Source organism: Xiphias gladius, chromosome 7 (genome assembly GCF_016859285.1).
Source record: "Xiphias gladius isolate SHS-SW01 ecotype Sanya breed wild chromosome 7, ASM1685928v1, whole genome shotgun sequence".
NCBI classification, from domain to species: domain Eukaryota; kingdom Metazoa; phylum Chordata; class Actinopteri; order Istiophoriformes; family Xiphiidae; genus Xiphias; species Xiphias gladius.
Genome location: NC_053406.1, coordinates 4,174,437 through 4,194,888, shown reverse-complemented (window position 1 = coordinate 4,194,888; position 20,452 = coordinate 4,174,437). Strand labels below are relative to the sequence as shown.

General features: G+C 39.2%; 1 protein-coding gene across 3 annotated transcripts in view; it reads right to left on the bottom strand.

Moving 5' to 3' along the window:
• Positions 1 to 20,452, bottom strand: part of lrrc75a (leucine rich repeat containing 75A) — a 54,042-nt gene that overhangs the window by 7,409 nt on the left and 26,181 nt on the right. For all 3 annotated transcript variants that reach the window (XM_040130639.1, XM_040130640.1, XM_040130641.1), the window contains one exon: positions 16,210 to 16,322. In XM_040130639.1, coding sequence (XP_039986573.1) covers positions 16,210 to 16,322 — 113 coding nt within the window. The remainder of the gene's footprint in view (positions 1 to 16,209; positions 16,323 to 20,452) is intronic.

Genomic DNA, 20,452 nt, shown 5'->3' with positions numbered 1-20,452 from the left:
CCTACGTCACCCTTCCCCCTTGCTTTACCCAGGCAAGCCACCATTTCCAACAGCACCCCGCACTGCGCATTGTAAAGCAATAAACAAAAAGAGGCAGGGCTAGAAGTGCGCAAATAAAAACCAGATGAGATGCTGAGAGAGCTCACGATGCGTTTTGGCTTCAGACCAGAATCCCACGCTACAGAGAGAGACACGCACCCGCTTCGAGTGGAGGTCATCCACCCCTGTCTGGACAACAACCAGCCAGATGGTGGGATAGGGCTGGGTATGTCATCTGTGACATACATGGATATAAACTGACTTTTTACACTTACATTATATTGTTAGTTTGCAAATGATGCATCAGGGGTTCAACAATGAGTTACTGTTGCTAATCCTTGCCCGGCTTTACTATCACAGCCCATCTGCAGTGACAAAAAGGACAGATGTAATACTCAAAATTGTTAGTAAGTTTTGAAACAGGTGGTCAGTGGTTTCAGACGGAGGCAGAAAATAACAGGCTTCTCATTTCTAGCTGCTAACGGTTGATTTTGCCTAAATAACAGACATCATTGGCACATTTTATCAGCTGAAGCTAGTTAGCTTATTAAGCTAACAATCAGGCTGACCTGACACCCTAAATAATTTGTGACATGTTTTTAAAACTATGTAAAAGCGTCTTGAAGATAGACTTGATGCGGCTGTGGAAGTATTATTTTGAATACTCACTTAAGTAAAAGTCACACGTAAGCAGTACTCTAATGTTGTAGTTGGTCAAGGTGGAGCTAGCTACTTTTAATCGCTTTATATTCTTCTGTAATGTAAGATCAGACTGTTATTCCTCTCTAACATAACACTCTTTGGCTGCTTAGCTTACATACTTGTGTTATTTTCAACAGTATGTTTTCACTTTTAATGTTATAAGAGAAAAAGCTTTAAGGAGGAATTTGGGAAACAACTGGCAGTAACAGAAGGCGTAAGTAGATTATTTGGCTTAATCTCCTCTTGTACCTCTGTGTGAAATCATTATTTACCCTGTGGTCACTTTCTTCCTTTTCCCTCTTTCTTAGGCCTGAACAGAACATGGTCTGGTATGGTCTAAGAGAGTATAACACTGATCTGTTATAATAGGAGGAACATGGACCAGAAATTTCCCGCAATCGATTTGGAAGCAAAATGGATCATACAGGCCCAACCTTCCCACGCTGATAGTGTGATTAGCTACGTGCCATTAATTATCACATTGATGGAACAATAGCTTGAGAGTCATAACCTACTCCTCCAATTATCCCCGGAAATGTAGACTGTATCAAGATGATGTGGGGGCTTCGTCAAAGCCTGGGTTTCATATCTCTCTGAAATTGCCACTTTTGTCTTAGCTCATCTTCAGTGCGTCACCAAAAGGTTAAACTGTATTTCACCTCCATGCTCGTATCATCCTCCCTGTGTCTGTCCCTTTCTGACTGTATCTCTCTATATTATCCGTTGCCCATGGTCTTCTCCTCTCTGCTTGATGTCTTCCTTGGAAAAATCTGAAACCACCCACTCTTGCAAAAGACTCATAAGGTGAATCCAGGTGAAAGTGACTAATTTACACCAGTGACATTTCATCCTCTTCAGGAATTATGAAATGTATATATAAGATTTAATTCTTAGAATATGGTGTTAAAACATGGTACATTCCATGTAGGGCTTCAAACTCTGTTCTTATTTCTCCTCCAGAGGAGATGTATATGTTTTCATCTCCTCCAGAGATCATTTATTAGCCAGTCAGCTTGTGTGTGTGCAGACTAAAGATGGCAGGTCTCCTTTTGGCTCCTCTCCTGTTATGTGACATTGGAGGTGAGAAAACGTCCTCTTCTCCTTCACCTCCTGTGCATGAGGTTTACAAAGTCAGCTCAGAGGGCTAAGCAGTTAGGTTTACGTCTGTCTGACTGTGTTACTGTTAATCCACAACGGACGAGAAGGAGCAACATTTCATCTTGGGTGCTTGACAATTCGTTGTCTTAATGGACAGCTGGGACATATTTAAAGATACATCACTGACTCCACAGCAGTCAACTCGCTCAGTATTTAATCATATGCCGTCAGGTGTTGCATTTATGCACAGTCAGATTCCAAGCCATCGCTACAGCATCTGATTACGCCAATTAGGCCGACTTCAACCACAGAGGAAGAGCTCAGTAAACCTGCTGGAAAATCCTCCAAACACATTGTTCTCCTTGACACTGGCTCGACTCTGCTTCTCTAGCTGCTACAGCATCTCCTGCTTTAACATCAACATCATGTGCATTGTTCCATCTTGTCCAGGTGACCCACATGAGTACCTTTCTGATGTATTTTTCCAAGTGGAAAAGGCAAGTAGGTGACTCATATGAAGCTTTTATTGGTTTAGTTCCTTTGAACGAAGACATTCTGAGCCAGTGCAAGACTTCCCTATTGTGACATATTTTATTTGAATGTTTGGTTAGGCACCTCTTAAATATGATTATAAAAATACGACATTAATTTATTTTTTATTACTCTTAGGGCTGATCCGCAACATAATCAGCAGCTCTTTCGCTTTTCCATCTTTGATCCTGACAAAATCAATATTTTGAATAGTAACATTGACGCACGTGACTAATGTGACAGGGCTGCTCAACTCTATAGCTCTACGGAACTTTTTAGCCCCTTTTAGCCCATTGTTGTGGTTTTAGGGCACATTTTGTGTGTGGTCCAGTCTCCCCACTATCAGTAACCCCTGTAATCTGCCACTACTGGTAAAAAAGCTCTGAAAAACAGGCAGCTCTTTTCAATGAAAAAAAAACAAAAAAAAACTCTGTGAAACCCTGTGCCCTCCGAGCACCAAACAGCGGACAGACAAAGTTAGCAACTACCTGGTGAACACAGTAGAGCGTTTAGCAGCCAAAGCTCTTCTTGAGCCTTTCAGCATATTATCACTGAGGGTAGCAACAAGAGACTGTGTAAGTATCTAGCAAAGGAAACTAACCTAGCCTCCCCTAAAATAACCGTTAACAGTTCTAATGCTACAATAAATCACAGAAGAAATTCATAGAATCGAATTAAAATCTAAAGTCTTGTACTTGATCATTTTAAATGTATGTGTGCAGCTCTGCCCTGGTGTCAGTAATGCCTGACTGATCGGGACTTGTGAAGGGTGTTTATATTCATCAAGGCTGATGGGCTGCTGTCAGGTGTTGTTATGTGCGCCTATGCGTAATTATTGTGTCTGCACCAACGACCGGCTGAAGCGCACCTCCTGACAGCGCATTCAGTTCAGCAGCCTCTCTCTCATCACATCAACATCCTCCCATAGTGATTTTTCCATGCGGTGACAAACAAATTATGAAACAAATAGTTCCCACTAAGTAGACCTACTGAACTTCTTTCCCAGTTTCTCTCTCTGGCTCTCTCTTTCTCTCTCTCCCCCTCCTGAAGTGGTCCGTGGTTCCGACCGGTTTTTATGACGGCTGCATCGCCTCCAGGTCCGACCTGATCATGGAATAACCTTCTGCTGTTTTTCCAGCTATACGGTCCCATCAATCGTCACTGAAAATTACTGAAACGATGAATCGGTTATTGAAAAATAGTTGCCGGGTTTCAGTCGATTGACTGAATAATCGTTTATCAAATTGAATAATCGTTGCAGCTCTAACCAGTAAACTATAAAGATTAGTATATAGAATATTCTGTATACCATTAGTATGTAGTATGGAATTGGGGCATGTGACTGTGTAACTGTCAGCTTGTTTTGATGTTTTTCTGTCAAAATACACAACATATACTGAGAACAATTGAGAGTGTCTCTGTACAAAGTGTCTTTATCTGAGTTAGGCAGCAGTGGAGCTCAGTGGGTACTACCATTATTCACACAGCTACAAGAGGTCACTGGTCCACTGGGAATAAACATGAGTCACACTCAGACACAAACAGATGACGGTGTTTTATTGTGGAGGAGGCTGGGCTGGAGATGGAAATGGAAAACCATCACTCCTATCTTATCTGATTCAAATGTACTTATGTATTCATATTCAGACATGCCAGCGCATTCAAAGTATGAGTGGTGTGGGACTATGTCACCATACAGCAGTCAGCTTTAGCCTACATCATAGACAGACGGCAAAGGTTATATTTGAATTTCTTTGCTTCACCACAATACTTCTCTATGACTGTGCCACATTATGCAAGAAGAATTACTTTTTTTTAATAAAAAAGTATATGTGAAGATAAGTCTATGTGTTGTAGATGAGAGTGGACTGTTCACAGCTTTAGGGCTTTTTGAGCTTTTTGATATGCGTTGAAGTTAGAAGTGCTGGGATGAAAGAGGTTAAAAGACGTGCACCCCTACACCACCTGAACGCACAAATTCAAAAATTTACGTTTTTGTCTTCGCAGCCCTGTGACAGCAGATCATTCAAATTTATCAGAACCATAATCTGCCTGAATCACCTTCTCTACTGAGTCTTTTATCATCTACTCACACAGCATCACCGGTGGTTCTGTCCTAATCTCATATATTTTTAGAAATGGGTTTTTCACTGTTTTTCCTGTTCTCCACTGTGTGCTGTGAACACACAGTTATTGTGAAGCCGGCAACGGCCTCAGGGTAACAGAGCTGTTCAGCAAGGGGAGGCAGAAGTTTACAATTTGGGACCTGGGATGAAGGGCAGACAGAATGATTCAGAGGACGAATCAAGGGAAAGAGAAAACAGACTTGGACTAAAATGAGAAAAGAGAGAAAGAAAATGAATCCGAGTGCTTTAGAAGTGTTCAAATCAATTTTGAAATTTCATTATCCCCACATTTTGAGTTATAGCCTGTATTAATACTTGAAGACTAAAGTTAACAGGTTTTTTTTTTTTTTGGTCAACTGTGAGCATGAGAGCAGCTCCAATTCAAAACTGACTTTCCATGTTTTTTCAAAGGATTGAAATAAGGTCAAATAAAGGTGACTGAAAACAGCGTTTTGAGATAAAGGGAAAAGTCCTCAATAAAATGGAGGATAAATATTAATTTTGGTGTCTCTTTTATGCACAATAATACAGGTCTACTCGTTGTGGACACTGGTCAAGCAGCAAGCCAACATATTAAACACCATAGGACACAAATCAACGGGGAATTTATGGACGTAAGCAGGGAGTAACACTGACAACAATAGCATAGCATAGAAGACAAAAAGGTGGCCAAAGCTGTGGCCCTGCTTGAAAAATAAATGCACTCTAAAACTTTTGTGCTGTACTTTTTTTATCCCCAAGGATAACATTTTAAACACAGAGAAACAGGCATGATTTCTAGATATTTTCAAGGCAACACTGGAGTTTGACAATAGAAAATTATGCAGCTTTCCAAATATTACTAGGAAAAAGAAGGAGCAAGGGCTTAGGCTATTTCTACAGCTGGAGCATAAGAGAAAAAAACCACTGTAGGCACAGGAGCAGACAACTGACCAAAGTTGACTGAGAGGTGGGTAAGGAAGAAAGACAGAAAGCCCCAAGTAAAATAGACATTCTCAATGCTGTTACAAAAGCTTAAAATGAAAGTGACACGATTTCAAGATTATGAATACTGGCACAAAATACCCAGGAGACATTCTGATGCTGTAACAGCATCGGCAAATATATCACAGCAACAGCTAATGTCCCTAAAGCCATCAACAATTACTACATACATCATAACATGTTACTTGTTTCTTAGTCCGTGGCCATAAATGCTATAGAGCCCACTGGGCTCAACTGATCAAGAATTTTGAAACTGATTAAATGGGACAAAATTATCTTTATATATTTCTAATTTAACTGGCAGCTGGATGTTTTTAACAGATCAGTGTTTAAAAATGTATATGTTCACACTGTTTGGGCCAGATGAAAGCCAAAGGCTTATGCCTACGTTAGACAGGGAAAATGAATTAAAGAGGCTATAATCAATATTTTTGTATTAACAATTGATCAAATGCTACTTGTATGTGAAAGGTGCCGCTCGTAGTAATGAACCGACAAAAAATAAACAGCCAATTCTGCAGTTTCTCTCAGCTCTGCAGAGCATTTTAGCAACTTTAAGATCATTGTTTTGGTTTTAAGGCCTACAACTTTAGTGTTTTGATTCAGTCTCACCACCAGACATAGCAGGCAGCTGTTTTGCAGTTGTAAAAAAAAACCAAAACAAAAAAACAAACAAACTCCTGTCCACGGTCAAGATGTTTTAGCTGCTCTTCATTATAAGTAGGTCTACGGAAAGCTTCCAAAACCTCGCAAGCTTTCATCAACAAATAATACTGTAAAACATCAAACTTCCTGCACAGCAGGAGCTTTCTTCAACAGGTGATCAGTGTACAGCCAGTTGTGTGAGGTTCACAACAACTGGCAAATCGATGACTTCCTACAGACAGGAAAGTGGGTTAGAAACTGGCAATGCCACATTTCCAATAATTGCTTTTGCTGCTTCTCTGTCCAACAGGGGTTTCTGTCAAATCATGCAAGTCCTTAATATTTCAATCATATTGCTGAAAAGTGGCTTACGGATATCAGAATATATCCTTAAGCGGTGGGTCAACGCTCAACCTCTCTCTCTCTGCTGGCTGTCAGAGCACAGGTAGGAGTTAGCCAGTAAATCTGTCGGTGTGGCAGCGACAGACGGCCCAGTTAGCAGGCGGCAGACATGACAAAAAGCTTGCAGACTGGTACAGAGGCAGACAGACAAACAGACAGAACAAGATTTAGGACTGTGTGCGTGTGTGTGTGTGTGTGTGTGTGTGTGTGTGTGTGTGTGTGTGTGTGTGTGTGTGTGTGTGTGTGTGTGTGTGTGTAGGCTTATAGCTGTGTGTCATAAGTTTCCATGGAAAACAATGTTGCGGTCAAGTAAAACCTCAGCAAAACCTCAACGAGCCATTTTGGAAAAGTCACACAAATGCAAGACTCAGAGGAGTCAGGCAGGCAGACAGACAGAAACAGGTCCAGAGCCAAACGATCAACAGGCAGCCATTTACTTGTTGATTGTAAGTCAGCATCTTGCCTGGCGCTGCCTTTTGGCTTGCTGGTCCTAAAGGCACTGGATGTTGTACTGGACCTCCTTCAGCTCCTGTATTCATTTCAGTCAGTATGAGCATCGTGTGCAAAAGTGAAGGGCAAGATTGGCTTAAGAGACTTCTCCACTGCCCTCCAGTAATTTTACATTGATGGGCCAATATGTTGTGGAGTAGAATGCTTCTCAAGTATTATCAGTGTTTAACTTCACTGCTGTAATCTGCACTAATCAGTATTTTTTATTTACAATGTATCGGATAACTACGTGTAATGTGAACAGTGTTGATCAAAATGATCACCAGCTCTCAGTCTCTCAACGAGCGGCTCCAGCCACAGCAGGCTGCTATTTTCAGTTATGAAGCTCCGATACACCCAGCCTGCCCAGCAGCTACCTGTGCATCAAACAGCAGATAAACAAAGTGAGTGATCAGCCGGTGAACACTGTGGAGCATTTAGCAGCTAAAGACCCAAACTACTTCCTCCAGGAACTGGTGGGGACCAAAACAGAGCTAAAAGGAGAGTGAATACAGGACTTATATTCATCAGGTAACCAGAAACACAACTCGAAATGAATGCTAATGTTGCTCTGTTCTCTTATGCAAATAGGCAAGTTTTTACTAACACATTCGTCATATCAACCTCATTAGGTCATAATATTGAATGCCAGTGTTGTGTTTGCAGCTTGTTCTGCTGCTTTCAAGTTGCCAAAAAAAAAAAAAAAAAAAAAACGAGAGATGCAGCTTTAACTAATAGTAGCTGATTTAGTAGTTAATGTTGTTTGGAATTCAAACTAGATACAATTGCCTGCATTTTTAACAGTTATAACCAACCCTGGGTTTTATTTTTGTAGCCTTCACAATTATTTCTATTGGTTATGACTGCCTTGTAAAAAAAATTTGGAAACACACTGACATATTCTGATGGGGAAAGTAAAACAAGCAGTCAGATGTCCATTCAGGTTGTAAATAAGCCAACAGTATAGTAGCCAGACTACTTAAAACACTTTACTTGAAGGTAAAAAGCAAACCAAATTGAAGAACTATAGACTGAAGTTCAATCACTAAGTCTGTACGCCCGTTTTCTATTCCACAAAAATTTGGGTAAACTGGGGTTTTGTTTACAACCTGTTCCTTGTCCCCCTGGACTTTTTTGTAGTGATGTTCTCAGGTGTCAGCAACTGACTTGGTAAGCACAATGCTGTTGTTACCGATAGGAATGATGGCTGAAACTACAAAAATAACATCCAAGTTGTACATATAATTACTGCATTAAGTCACTATCTAATGATGAGACTTGAGGATAATGTTGTTGTGTCCTCAACACCTGTTGAGTTTTTCTTGTTTCCATCTGCTTCTCTGTCTCCTGGCTCGTTCTTCCCAAGCAGAGTTTGACTTCATTCAAACACAGCTGGACGGCAAACAATGCAAATTTCTTGCCTCGACCTCATGTTGCTAAAAGTAACCCTGCCCTAAGAATATATGCTGTCACATTGTTTACCTCACAGTTTTCTCTGCAGGGGTGCCAGACCTCGGTTGTAAAGCAGAGAAGAGACCAGGTCTAGGGGCTTCTTCAGACATTCAGTTGTGCAGCTACCTCATTTCAAACCACTAAGAGGACTTGTTGTAGACTGAAAGGAACTGTTGTTAAGCAACCAGACAGGGAACAGTAAGTCTTGTTAATCTTTTTTTTTTTTTTATGATTCCCAATCACAACTAGTCTTGTTGAATAGACAATAACAAACTGACGGCCAGTTTATTTACAGTTTTATATAGAGTATGGTCCTTCCTAAACAGCAACAATGTCCATTTGCAATGCTGAATTTAATTTTTTTTTTTTTTTTTTTAAATTTTTAGATTTTGATTACTTTGATCCAAAAAAAAAGAAAGTTCAGTTGTGATCCAGAGCCAGAGCTGCCAGGCCCAGCTGGATCTGGTCACACACTCCTCTTTGTCCAGTACACTTTCAGTGATGTAAGACCTGAACCTGGGAGTCTAAAAGCAAACCAAGAGCTTTTTTGAGTCTCCTTATCCAGAGGGGGCCAGTTATTCTGAAGTGCTGTTTATTTTGCAGAAGAGGGAAATATTTCCCATGGAAGATCACCAACTTTTTCTGCTTTTGCAAGTATTTCCCTGCTTATATAAAAAAAAATCTACTCTTTAAAGATCAGGAGTTATTTGCATGAAAGTAAGTGTTGAGTGGTAACTTTTCCACTCCTCCGAGCAAGTTGATGCAGCAAGGAACACACAGAGAGAGACGACTGTAGACAGTGCACTCAGTTTTATTACGCAGTTTGCAAAGTGCGGAGATCCCTCCGTTACAGCATAGAGCATATGCATTCAAAGTGGTAACAAGAGAGATCTGACTCGTTATCTTTTAGTGGTGTCTTAAGTACTGTCTTCGCTGGATCCTCCCCCTGCCCACTTCCTGGATCTCATCACAGTCTGTTGTCTACCATACTTGCGCTACCTTCTACTTGTCACCTGTTTTCATCGTCTCTGAGACGAGTGCCCGTAAACCTCTCATGCCCGACGTATATATCTATTACGTCATAGGATGATTAATATCGCGTGTCCTACAATCCACTATAAGCTTTTGGCACTTTACATTGGGTATCCCCACATAAGTTAGAAAGTATTTAGTCATTTCCCCCTTTGTGTTTATCTTTATTCTTAATCAAACAGCTAAACACAATAATCAGGGTACTAATAATTTAGATTGGACTAAACTAGAGGGCTAAATGGCAGCTTGTTTCAGGCCTTTAGGGAAGAAACCTTTTTATTTTACCGAGAAATCTGCACAAATATGAGATGTATTTATTTATTTATTTTTTAATTTTGAGCAGATGGAAACTGAGTACCACCTGGCGCATACATGCACTCAGAGGCTGTGTTTTAAATAAATGCCCCTTTGCTGTTGTAACAGGTTAAAAAGGTTTTAGTTATTTTGCATTACCTTACTCTGTGCAAACTGCAACAAAATGTTACAAAATGTGTGATTAAGATTTAAAATATCAATATCTCAGAGTGGTAAACCTACTAGAGAGGCAAGGGGGCAAGATACTCAATCATAAAATACTGACTTTAGGAGTTACAGTGGCAATGACAGACCTACTGTGAGAAGACGATTGTTACTTTCTGTCTTTAGGAGTTTTATTTCTTCAGTGGGTGAGCATTTCTATATGTATCATAGGTGAACTGTCCCTTTAACTGTGGGCACCTGAGATGCACAAAGCTAAAAGGAGCAGACCAACAAATGTGCTACATGTTAAACACACACGTTTAACATGAAGCACATACCCACAGGTTAAAAAAAAAAAAAAAACTGGTAAAGGAGACACAATTTTGTGAATTTTCTGTTGCTACAGTCAATGGTGACTTTAAGAAATCTGTAGCATATAAAGTCTAGAGCATCATTTTTAGCACACACACACACACACACACACACACACACACACACACACACACACTTAGAAAGAGAGAGACGTATTTTTCATTACCGTCAGGATTTATGCTATTCATGAAGGATACAGTCACATGTGTTGGAAGGTTAAAGATAACAAAAGACCAATTTACACTCACAGTAAGAAAGAGACTCTTAAGACCTTTATAATAGTGACATATTTGGTGAGCCAATATCTGTTTCAATTGCTCTGGTCTTAATTAACAATCTCTCTTTAACCTGTCTTCCATTTACATCTCAGTGTTATTACTATTAAAAGGCATGGATGCAAATTCATCAGGGGTGATAAAAAGTGACAAAAGGGTGGGGGTTGGGGGAGTTGATTTGCTACATAGAATTAATTTGCTTTTTGCTCTTGGCTCTTTACAGCTATTGCAACTGCTGCAATAAAAAGACAGGGCTTCGATATGACGTTTATCGATTGATTTCACAGCCGGGGCTAGCCGGTTAGCATGCTAACTTCAGTAAAAGAAAACAAGTGATAGAAATAGAAGCAAGTTAAAGCAGTGAACATGGGTCACATTTAGTGAGTAAAGGAATGAAGTATGATGCTGAAGTCGCAACGTTTCTTTAGACCGGTAATTAACATTATTTTACTTTTAAAGCCCCACCCCCCCAATTTTAAAAAAATGATTGGATCTACATGTATTACTGAAATCTCAAATGACCTATTTTGGATTTTATTTTTAAATAGTGTCAATTTCATTCAGAAAACTATGACTGGAAATGTTCGTCAATGACCTTTTTTTCCACGACTAAGACGAGACGATGACGAGATGGCATTAAAAAGTAACTGTGACTATATCAACATGCAATATCGTTGAGAGACTAAAAAAAAGACAAGACTAAAATGTAGTTCAGAAAATAAAAACTTTACCAAAAGCTCAATATATTTTGGTTGGGGAAAAAAGGAGGCGACAAAATCGGTGTTTTTTTACAAACAATTATACAATCTAACCGTCCTTCTTCAATGGCTGCGCTGCACATTTCTCTTCCTGCATGCTTTAATCATCTTTTTAGTGCCAATAGTGCCAGACTGGACCTAGCTATGATCAGATAACATACAGAGAAGGGAAAAGAACATGACACATACATAGTACACACTCACTTGACAGCAACAAATGTCAACCCATTTTGTTGCTGTCAAGCGAGTGTGTAGTATTGTCCGGAGAAAAGCCCTGCAGCCCCAAAAACCACTAGGAGAAAAACCAATAACCTGAAGAGACGCACCACACAGAAATGGTGTAAAATGATCTATTAACACCACACAACAACAGGACATTGCTGTGTTGCTTGCAGAGGGGGATTTATGCTTATTGAAAGCCAGTAGCACAGTCAGCCACGTTGGCCAGCCTTTTGCTTTAGACAAGTTTGCTTGATTTGGTGTAATAAACATGCTATCTATGTTAAAGCGCACACAACTTAATTGCCATACACATTTCAGGTCTTGTCAATTTTGATAAACTAAATGTAGTCTATTTGCAACATCTACTGGTTATTAAAATGCACAGCCTTTAATGCAGAATGTTTTGGGCTTGAATAAAATCTGTTGGGCTGTAGTTAGCCGTCTAGTATTTAGCTTGCTTTGTGTGCAAAGAGGTTTCTCAATACTTTTTTGACAAAATGATTTAAATGGTAGTATGCAACCAATTATAAACACTGACTGTATAACTCAATCTGATACAACACTATCAACAAGGCCTACAGAATTACAGAATACAATCAACACCTTTCTGGCACAGTCCTGATAAAACCGAACATTTAAAGGGTAGGATTTACTGCAGGGCTGTTGTACAAGGTTCTTTTTGATTGTGAAGGATTTTCTTTTATCTGGTTCCTTTCTGTTTGACTCATATTGCATGAGTTAGATTGCGTTGGATTTACTAATGTTGCATCTTTTCCTGATTTAACTGTTAAAATCCGTTGGATGAATTCTTATTTGAAATCATGCAATTAATTTCAAAATAAAACAGGAAATAATAATAATACAAGACTCCAAGCATGTAGTGCACACAAGGGGCAGCTCTTGATACTCATGCTCGATATTCTGAATATTAAGATACTGCACTGTAAAAAGTCCAATATTTATATCATTATCTTTGAGTTTTTCTCACTTTTCTATAAACTTTACATCTAATTTTAAATAAAATATACATTACTAACTTAAATCAAACCAGAACCACGGAGATATTTGAAATATCCAATATAATGGAAAATTTAGAGGAACTGAGCACTTAAAATAGTATCTTATCTCACATCAGTGAAGATTTAACATCTCTGACCAAAATAACCTGACCACATTTGGTTTATTATTTGTCCAGTTCACTTTGCTTTCTCTGCTTTATAGTGTTCTTTTTGATTCGGTAGTTAATTTGTTCTAGGTCGTTTGACAGATTTCGGGGAATAAAAATCTTTGTAGAGCTTAGTCTACCCTACACCGGATAAGTGAGTACAGAGTGGATGTATCTTTGTCTGGTGTGGTTTTGCAGAATATTCAAAACGGCGGAAAAACCAACACAGCAGAAATTCATTACACTACACATTACAAGGGGAGTTTTGGGAATAAAGTATTCACTTTGCTCCTCAGTAAATTAACTCATGGTTCCGGACGATATTTTAACAGACATGGACAATCAGGAGAACAACGCCCAAAGCCTCCCCACGGGGCCGTTGGAGAGTTGAAGGTGGAGCAAAGATACCGCATAAGGCAAATCTGAGTCAAAACTCATACTCCTTCTTGGGGTCATAACCCAGAAAAATCTGACCACACAGACATAAACGCTCATATTTTTAGATTTAGTGTGACTTACACTTCCAGAGGGTATCATTACCTCTGATGTCCATCACAAATAAATGTCATTAAATCATAGAAGAATATGGTTATCATACAAAAAAACCCATATAAAATCACATACAAATATAAACCAAAAAACATTATATTGCTACACGAATATGTTGGCCCTAGCATGTTTCCATCTAAAAGATTAGCAAAAGATTTTTGACTGTGGCTGAGGCAATTAGCACGAAGACCTGTGTTTTTGCGTGGGTGTGTGCCTGTGTGTGTATGTGTGTGTGTGTGGGGAGGGTGTTAATGGTGTGTGTTCCATGCAAAAGGATGATTCAATCTCATCTCTTGCCCTGAGACTCAGAGTAAATGGGGCCTGTCCCTCCTCTGGCTAATCACTCTGACTAGAGTTCATGACAGCCTGAAGTGCTGACTGCAACGCTGCCTTGATGAAATCCCATCCACCAGCACAGAATTACTTAAGACAATTACCAAGCTCATTTTCATTTTCAACTCACGCTATCATTTAATTCCATTATAGGTGAGCCATTGCTTTAATGGCATTTTTTGGAGCTAACCATTTGATAGAACATAAACAACCTGTCATTTTTATTGACTGTGAAGGCACCGACGCACACACATACACCCAAACAGACTTGGCAGGTGTTCAACCTTATGGCCCATATTGAATTGTTATTTTTCCCTCTCTGCACTTGTGTATTTGCAAACTGTTCTGCAGGGGAGTTGACACTGGGTGTTCATAACAACTAATCCTCCATTCACACAGCGGTGGGGAATCCTCTCTCCAAATGTGTCCTGCTATAATGTCACTTTTCTACCATCTGCTCCCACCAGGATGTATTTTATAGCAGATGTTTTTGAGTTGGATTTAGGTTGTGCGGCGTCACACAGGGATCAGGTTTACAGCAAAAACAGGTCCTGGGAATAAAAAAAGTCTTTTTATATTATCAGAATGAAATTGAATACAATTATTATGGACAAACACGTTATATTGTAACTTTTCTAAAATTATTTTGATATCAATATATTTGTACAGCCTATTTCATTTTTCATTAAAATGCCCCATTAAATAATTTGTAAATATGAGAGGGGCAACAGATCAAGAGAGACATTTACTTAGATTTGTTATTATGTACTTCCCCTTCTATCATAGCATCCAGTAGGTCAGTGAGCACAACACAGCCTTCTCTGAAACACAAGGTGACCAGGAGAACGTTTTTTAGAGCAAAATTAGTGGCCTTCAATTCACTCCAAACACGACATTAAAGCTGCAATGATTATTTTGATTAACTGATTTCACAGGAAATGAAATGGCAAATATTTTGATACTAATTTGATTTTGATCTGGCTGCTTTTTCTTACATTATAGGAAACTGAATTGATATATCATAGACCGTGTCATATGTATCATAAACAATGAATCTGTCAATCCAGAAAATAATCGGCAGATTAATTAATACTGAAAACAACGGTTAGCTGCAGCCCCACATAAACAGCATAACTGAACTGTTCTGCAGCCAAATGATTGCCTTTCTAATATACTGTATGTCATCATCTCCATTTTCTGCACTGTCTTTGATCTGTGTCAACAAGTTTTCTGAGCACATTTGCAAATGCAGCACACTTAAACAGTCTAATAAAATGCTCACAGAAAAGCTGGTTTTGTTTGGTGTTCCTTGCATACCTGTGGATGCAATACAAACATTTACAAGTGTGAGTTTTTAGGAGGTTTCTGCTTCTGGATTTGGCTATAAATAACTGTCTCTCTAGCAAAGTTACATCATATTCGCCTTTGGTAAAACTCTGTTTTCTTGACTAGTTCTGTCAAGGCTGACATGACACCACTACTCAACCGACACACGCAGGGTGAGAAGAGAATGTGTTCATCGTGATTTCGGGGTTATTCGTTTACACTTTTAATGCTCCATTTGTTCGCTAATGTTCCATGTAACAATAATATACACCAATCCAATTAAAAAACACCATTAAATACTGTGCACCAGAGAGCAGAGAAAATACGTTTCCCACGAGTCAAACCATCATCAAGTGAAACATTTTTATGCAACATCCATTAATTGACACTTGAGGATAATCTACGTATGTTATGCTTTACCCCAAGAAATACATTACAATTATGAACAGGCAGTTGCTTTTAAAATACTGCTTCATCACGACTGCAAATTGATGGCAATGTTTTGAATGTATGAAACATTTCATTTTGAGAACAGCTTTCAAAAATCTGAAGATATTATTTGATGACTGTACTTTATAGAACTGGAGAAGCTTATAGATAAGTTGTTTATAGTTGCTTTTGATGCTGATTTGCATATTGTGTAAACACTACTGTATACTGTATACCAAATCCATCCAAATCTCCATTTTAACTTGGCTGCAGACCCTCAAAATGAGGTTTCTACATAATGCAGGTGCAAAGAGGAAGAGCGGAGAGAAAGCTAACTGCGGCTGTGCAAAGTCAACAGAAATTCCAGCCACAGCTCACAGCTAAAACTTTAAATGCAGACTCGTCAAGCAACGTTCAGACTTTTGATTGGTGTTCAAAGTCACACTGAAAACCAAACAAAATAATTAATAAAAATACAATTTACGCAATAATGCATATGGTAAAGATGGGAACCATTTGACAGTGAGAGAGGAACAAAAATGCAAAGAGAGCGAGCGGAGGTGACACAGAAGGAAGTGACTGCATCTCCAACTGTGTGCATCAGTGAGAGTGAGAAAATAAAGAGAACGAGACATCGTGGATTTTTTCATTGCATCCAAAGGGGCAGCAGATGATGACACATTGGTGACACACTGAGATGTTAACAAAAACAGAGAAACATGCTATATCACACACACACACACACACACACACACACACACACACACACACACACACACACACACACACACACACACACACACACACACACACACACTCACCAGGCCTGAGGTTTCCTCTTGAGCAAGCCCTGTCTCCTCCACTGAGAGTGGGGGCTGAGATGGTAGGTCAGCTGACGACAAACCTTCTCCATCGCCCCGAGAGAGTCGCCCTCCTATTGGACGCACACAAATAGAAACACACAAACCATCAGCTCAATTGCAGAGGACTGTCAAGGGGATGAGAAAAAGCCTTTTGGTGGCCATATTGAAGGGATTCAACACAACAGTACCATTGGCGAGAACAGCTTGCCACTCATCTGAACAGAGTAGACATGGCTCATTTCTGTGTCGGCCTGAATAGTGATTTCCTGCTCTTGGCCTACATCTGACTGATCTCATGTTGGACTTGTTAGCTCGGCAACCAAAGTAGCTTTTTATATATACATCTGATTAGCACATGTGGTAGCATGTCTAGATGTGTCCTGTTTTCAGACCATACGCTAATTCTAAATATGGTTTGAGTCTGCGGTACGTTCTGAAAAATGATCATATTAAGTGTACCCAACAGGACAAACAAGTAAAATAAAACAGCTTTTTCTTTGCTACAGAAAAGCAAGGAATTGTGTTGCACTGGCACCAGCTGTAAAACTGACTAAAAAAATTACTACAGTAAAATTCAGCATCCTCCCAAAGGAATTTTTGGTTAAGTTTTCAAGCTCGAAAGACAGTGAACATTCACAAGGTGGCGCTGTTTCCAGCTTTTTTCATTGAAAAAGCTCTGATAAACTCCCTGTTTATCAGAGTGGGTTTATCACTCTGATAAACGCCACCTCCCCATCACCACCTTTCATTTAGGACATTAGTTGTGACCAGCTAGGCAAGCAGTTTACTATTTGACAAAGACATACTGTATACATACATACAGACATTCAGTAGCACTGGAAATGCAACATAGAGAAATGTGAAGCACTAGATGCAAAGACCACTGTTTATGTCATTTCGACATGTCATTTTAGATGTGTTTGTGAGCGAGCATGTGCCCTGACACTGGTACAAATAAACAGAATGGAGCCATAATGAATGAAATCTATCCCATCTGTGTTTGACAAGTGATACATTACACGAGTTGTGTTTAATTTTTCTATTGTGTTTGAGGTTTGTAGTATAAGTATATATAGTATATTTTAAGTACAGAATTAAGAAAATCTTCAGAAATTAATGCAAATTAACCAGTTTTGTATAATCAGAATATTTATTAAAATGTCCAAGGTTATTGAACAAAAAAAAATGCTTTCATATAGTGAAATAATAAATACAGACATAAAATGTACGCTTGACACAATTATTGGCATCCCTTTGATGAATTTAAAATTACTTCCTCAAACCAAATAAAAAACATGTAAGACCTCTGCTTAATTTTCAGCGTTCACATGACCTGAATTAACCAATGAATGGTGGTTTTACTGCATAAAAAGAAGCTGATTGTTTTCACGTTTCTTTTTCACAATCGTGAAGAAAAGGAAGCTGTCTGAGAACATCAGAAATGCTCCAAAGGCTACAAGGGAATCGCCAAAGATCCTCAACAGTGGGTGATGTTATCAAGAAGTTTCACAGTCAGAAAACTGTTAAGACATTTTCAGGACATTGGACTAAGGAGAAACTCAAACAGAGAAGTCTGCAAAGGCTTATGCAGACTGTGGAAAAACACAGCGCAAGACATCTGAAGAGCTTCAGGCTGACCTGGACCAATCTGGAGTGGTGGTTTCAGCTCGTAGTATACGCAACACACTGAACCATGTAGGGCTACATGGGCAAAGGCCGAGGAGGACGCCACTATTGAAAGGAAGCCATAAAAAGGCAAGACCAATGTTTGCAAAAACCGTCATAGATAAGCCACAGTCTTTCTGGGATAATGTTCTATGGACAGATGAAACCAAAGTAGAGCTCTGTGGGAATGCAGCGCATCAGTTTGTTTACAGGCGACGAAATGAAGCCCATAAGGAAAAGAACACCCTACCTGCAGTAAAACATGGTGGAGGTTCTATCATGCTGTGGGGCTGCTGTAACGGTCTCTGGTACTGGTGGCATTGAATGTATCGTGGGAATGATGAAATCAGAAGATTGCCAAGGCATTTTAGACATCCAGCACACACCCAGCAGCACAAAAGAATGGTTGAAAAGGAAAATATGAACTGTGTTAAAATGGCCAGCAATGAGTCCTGACGCAGAGCAATGGAAGAGTGGCAGAAACCACCAGCAGACAGGTGCAAGAAGCTTCTAGATGGCTACAAGAAATGTCTAGAGGTTTTCATTGTTGCCAGTGGTTCTGCAAGTAAATATAAGTGAAGGGTATCAATAATTGTGTCTGAGGTACATTTTGTGTTTGTATTATTTCACTATAATGCCAGTTTTGTTTTTTTTATTTTCTTTTGTTCAGTAACCTTGGACATTTTATTAAATATTCTAATTATACCATATTGGTTAATTTTCATTTATTTCTGAAGTTATTCTAAATTCTGTATTTAAAATTCATTGGTGCCAATAATTTCAACCAGGTCTGTATTTATTTTGTATACAGGAATATACCTGTCACAGTTATATGGTTTTGACATTGTCAGATAAAAGCTTTCCAGTAAATAGAGCTGTAAACACTGAGCAGTAGGAATGGGAGGAGAAATGTCATGTTGGACATAATCACAGAATAAGACAGAGCAGTGAAGTGAACAGACAGAAGAAAGACACAAGGATATAATTAAAGGATTTGAGGACCAGTGGAGCAGAGAATTAGCAAACAAACCTTCTGTCAGTGTCAAGTTTCTGATACGACAGGATGCACATATAAACAATAACTCACTGTGAGGCAGGGAAATTCAATGCTACATGATGCATTGATAAGCTGTGTCCATAATTGCTCCTTATTTGCTACGTAGTGCACTACATTACATTCACTTTTTTACATTTGAGTGCCTGAACTGTACATTTACGCAAAATATAGTGAACTCAAACATCATACAATGGAAGGAAAACTGTAATGTACAAAGCATTTACACGACTTTCGCACAATGAAATGAGTCACCTCAGCACCTCAGATGACGGGCGTGTAAACTACAGTCATGTGAAACTACATCTTTTGTTAGTGACAAGAAATAATGATGATTCATTAATGTCCGAAATCTCAATTTACTACTCCGTATAGAGAACCCTACCGAGCTTTCATCATGTAGGGAAGAGTGAACAAGGAGGCAATTTCAGACACAGCTACCAGGTTACTGGTGCACCACTTCATCACTACCCATCTGCCTCAATGTCAACACAACCCTCCCCTGTACCATAACTACATCTGTGTGAGATGGAGGCTTCCACCCTTATTGAAATGCATTTATTCAGGTGGTGAGTCAGGTTTGCAGGTCCCCAGTATCCAGATCGAAAACAGATGGTGAGGGGAAGAAGCGATATCAACAAAGACATTCAGTGTTCCTTAAACTGTGTGGTATCATACTACGTGTTGTTCAGGTCAGTGTGTGTGCCTGTTTGTGTGCGAGTGTGCTTGTGTGTGTGTGTGTGTGTGTGTGTGTGTGTGTGTGTGTGTGTGTGTGTGTGTGTGTGTGTGTGTGTGTGTGTGTGTGTGTGTGTGTGTGTGTGTGTGTGTGTGTGTGCGTGTAAGTGTGTATTTTGGGCTTCCTTCGTAAAATACTGAAGGGCAGAAGCTGGATAGTAAAGCAGAAAAACAGTTTTCTAGCAGACAATATTTGTAAAAGCCATCAAATTGATACCCAGAGGGAAGTTCTTCCACTTCCTTGGCTGCCAAATGAATTTTTAATTTTTCAAATGAAATGAAATGATAACGATTCCCGTAGAGACACTTTGAAAATGTTCTTGTAAATGTGTGTATGTGGTCATATGTTGCAAAAAAGTTGAGGACAAACTATTTATGATGTAAATTCACATTTTTATATTCATAGTGAAATAACTCATTATCATAATTTTTCAAATTTTCAATTTTCTTGTCTTAGTACATTAATCCATATTTTTATATTATCAACAGATGAAATGTATAATGTGAAAGGTGTATGTAAACCTTATCCAAATATTTCTGCACACTGTTCATATTTAACACATTTAACAGAACTTTATCTCTCTTGTACATTCAGGTTTATCTATTTACTTTTGTGTATTTTTATATTTTTGGCTGGACTGCAACAGCAGGGCCAGTCCTATGAACGTGAATGTCAATCGCTGGCTGAATGACTGATTAATGAAATTACACCACTGGTCAGCTGGCCAAGTGTTGGAGTTCCCCATT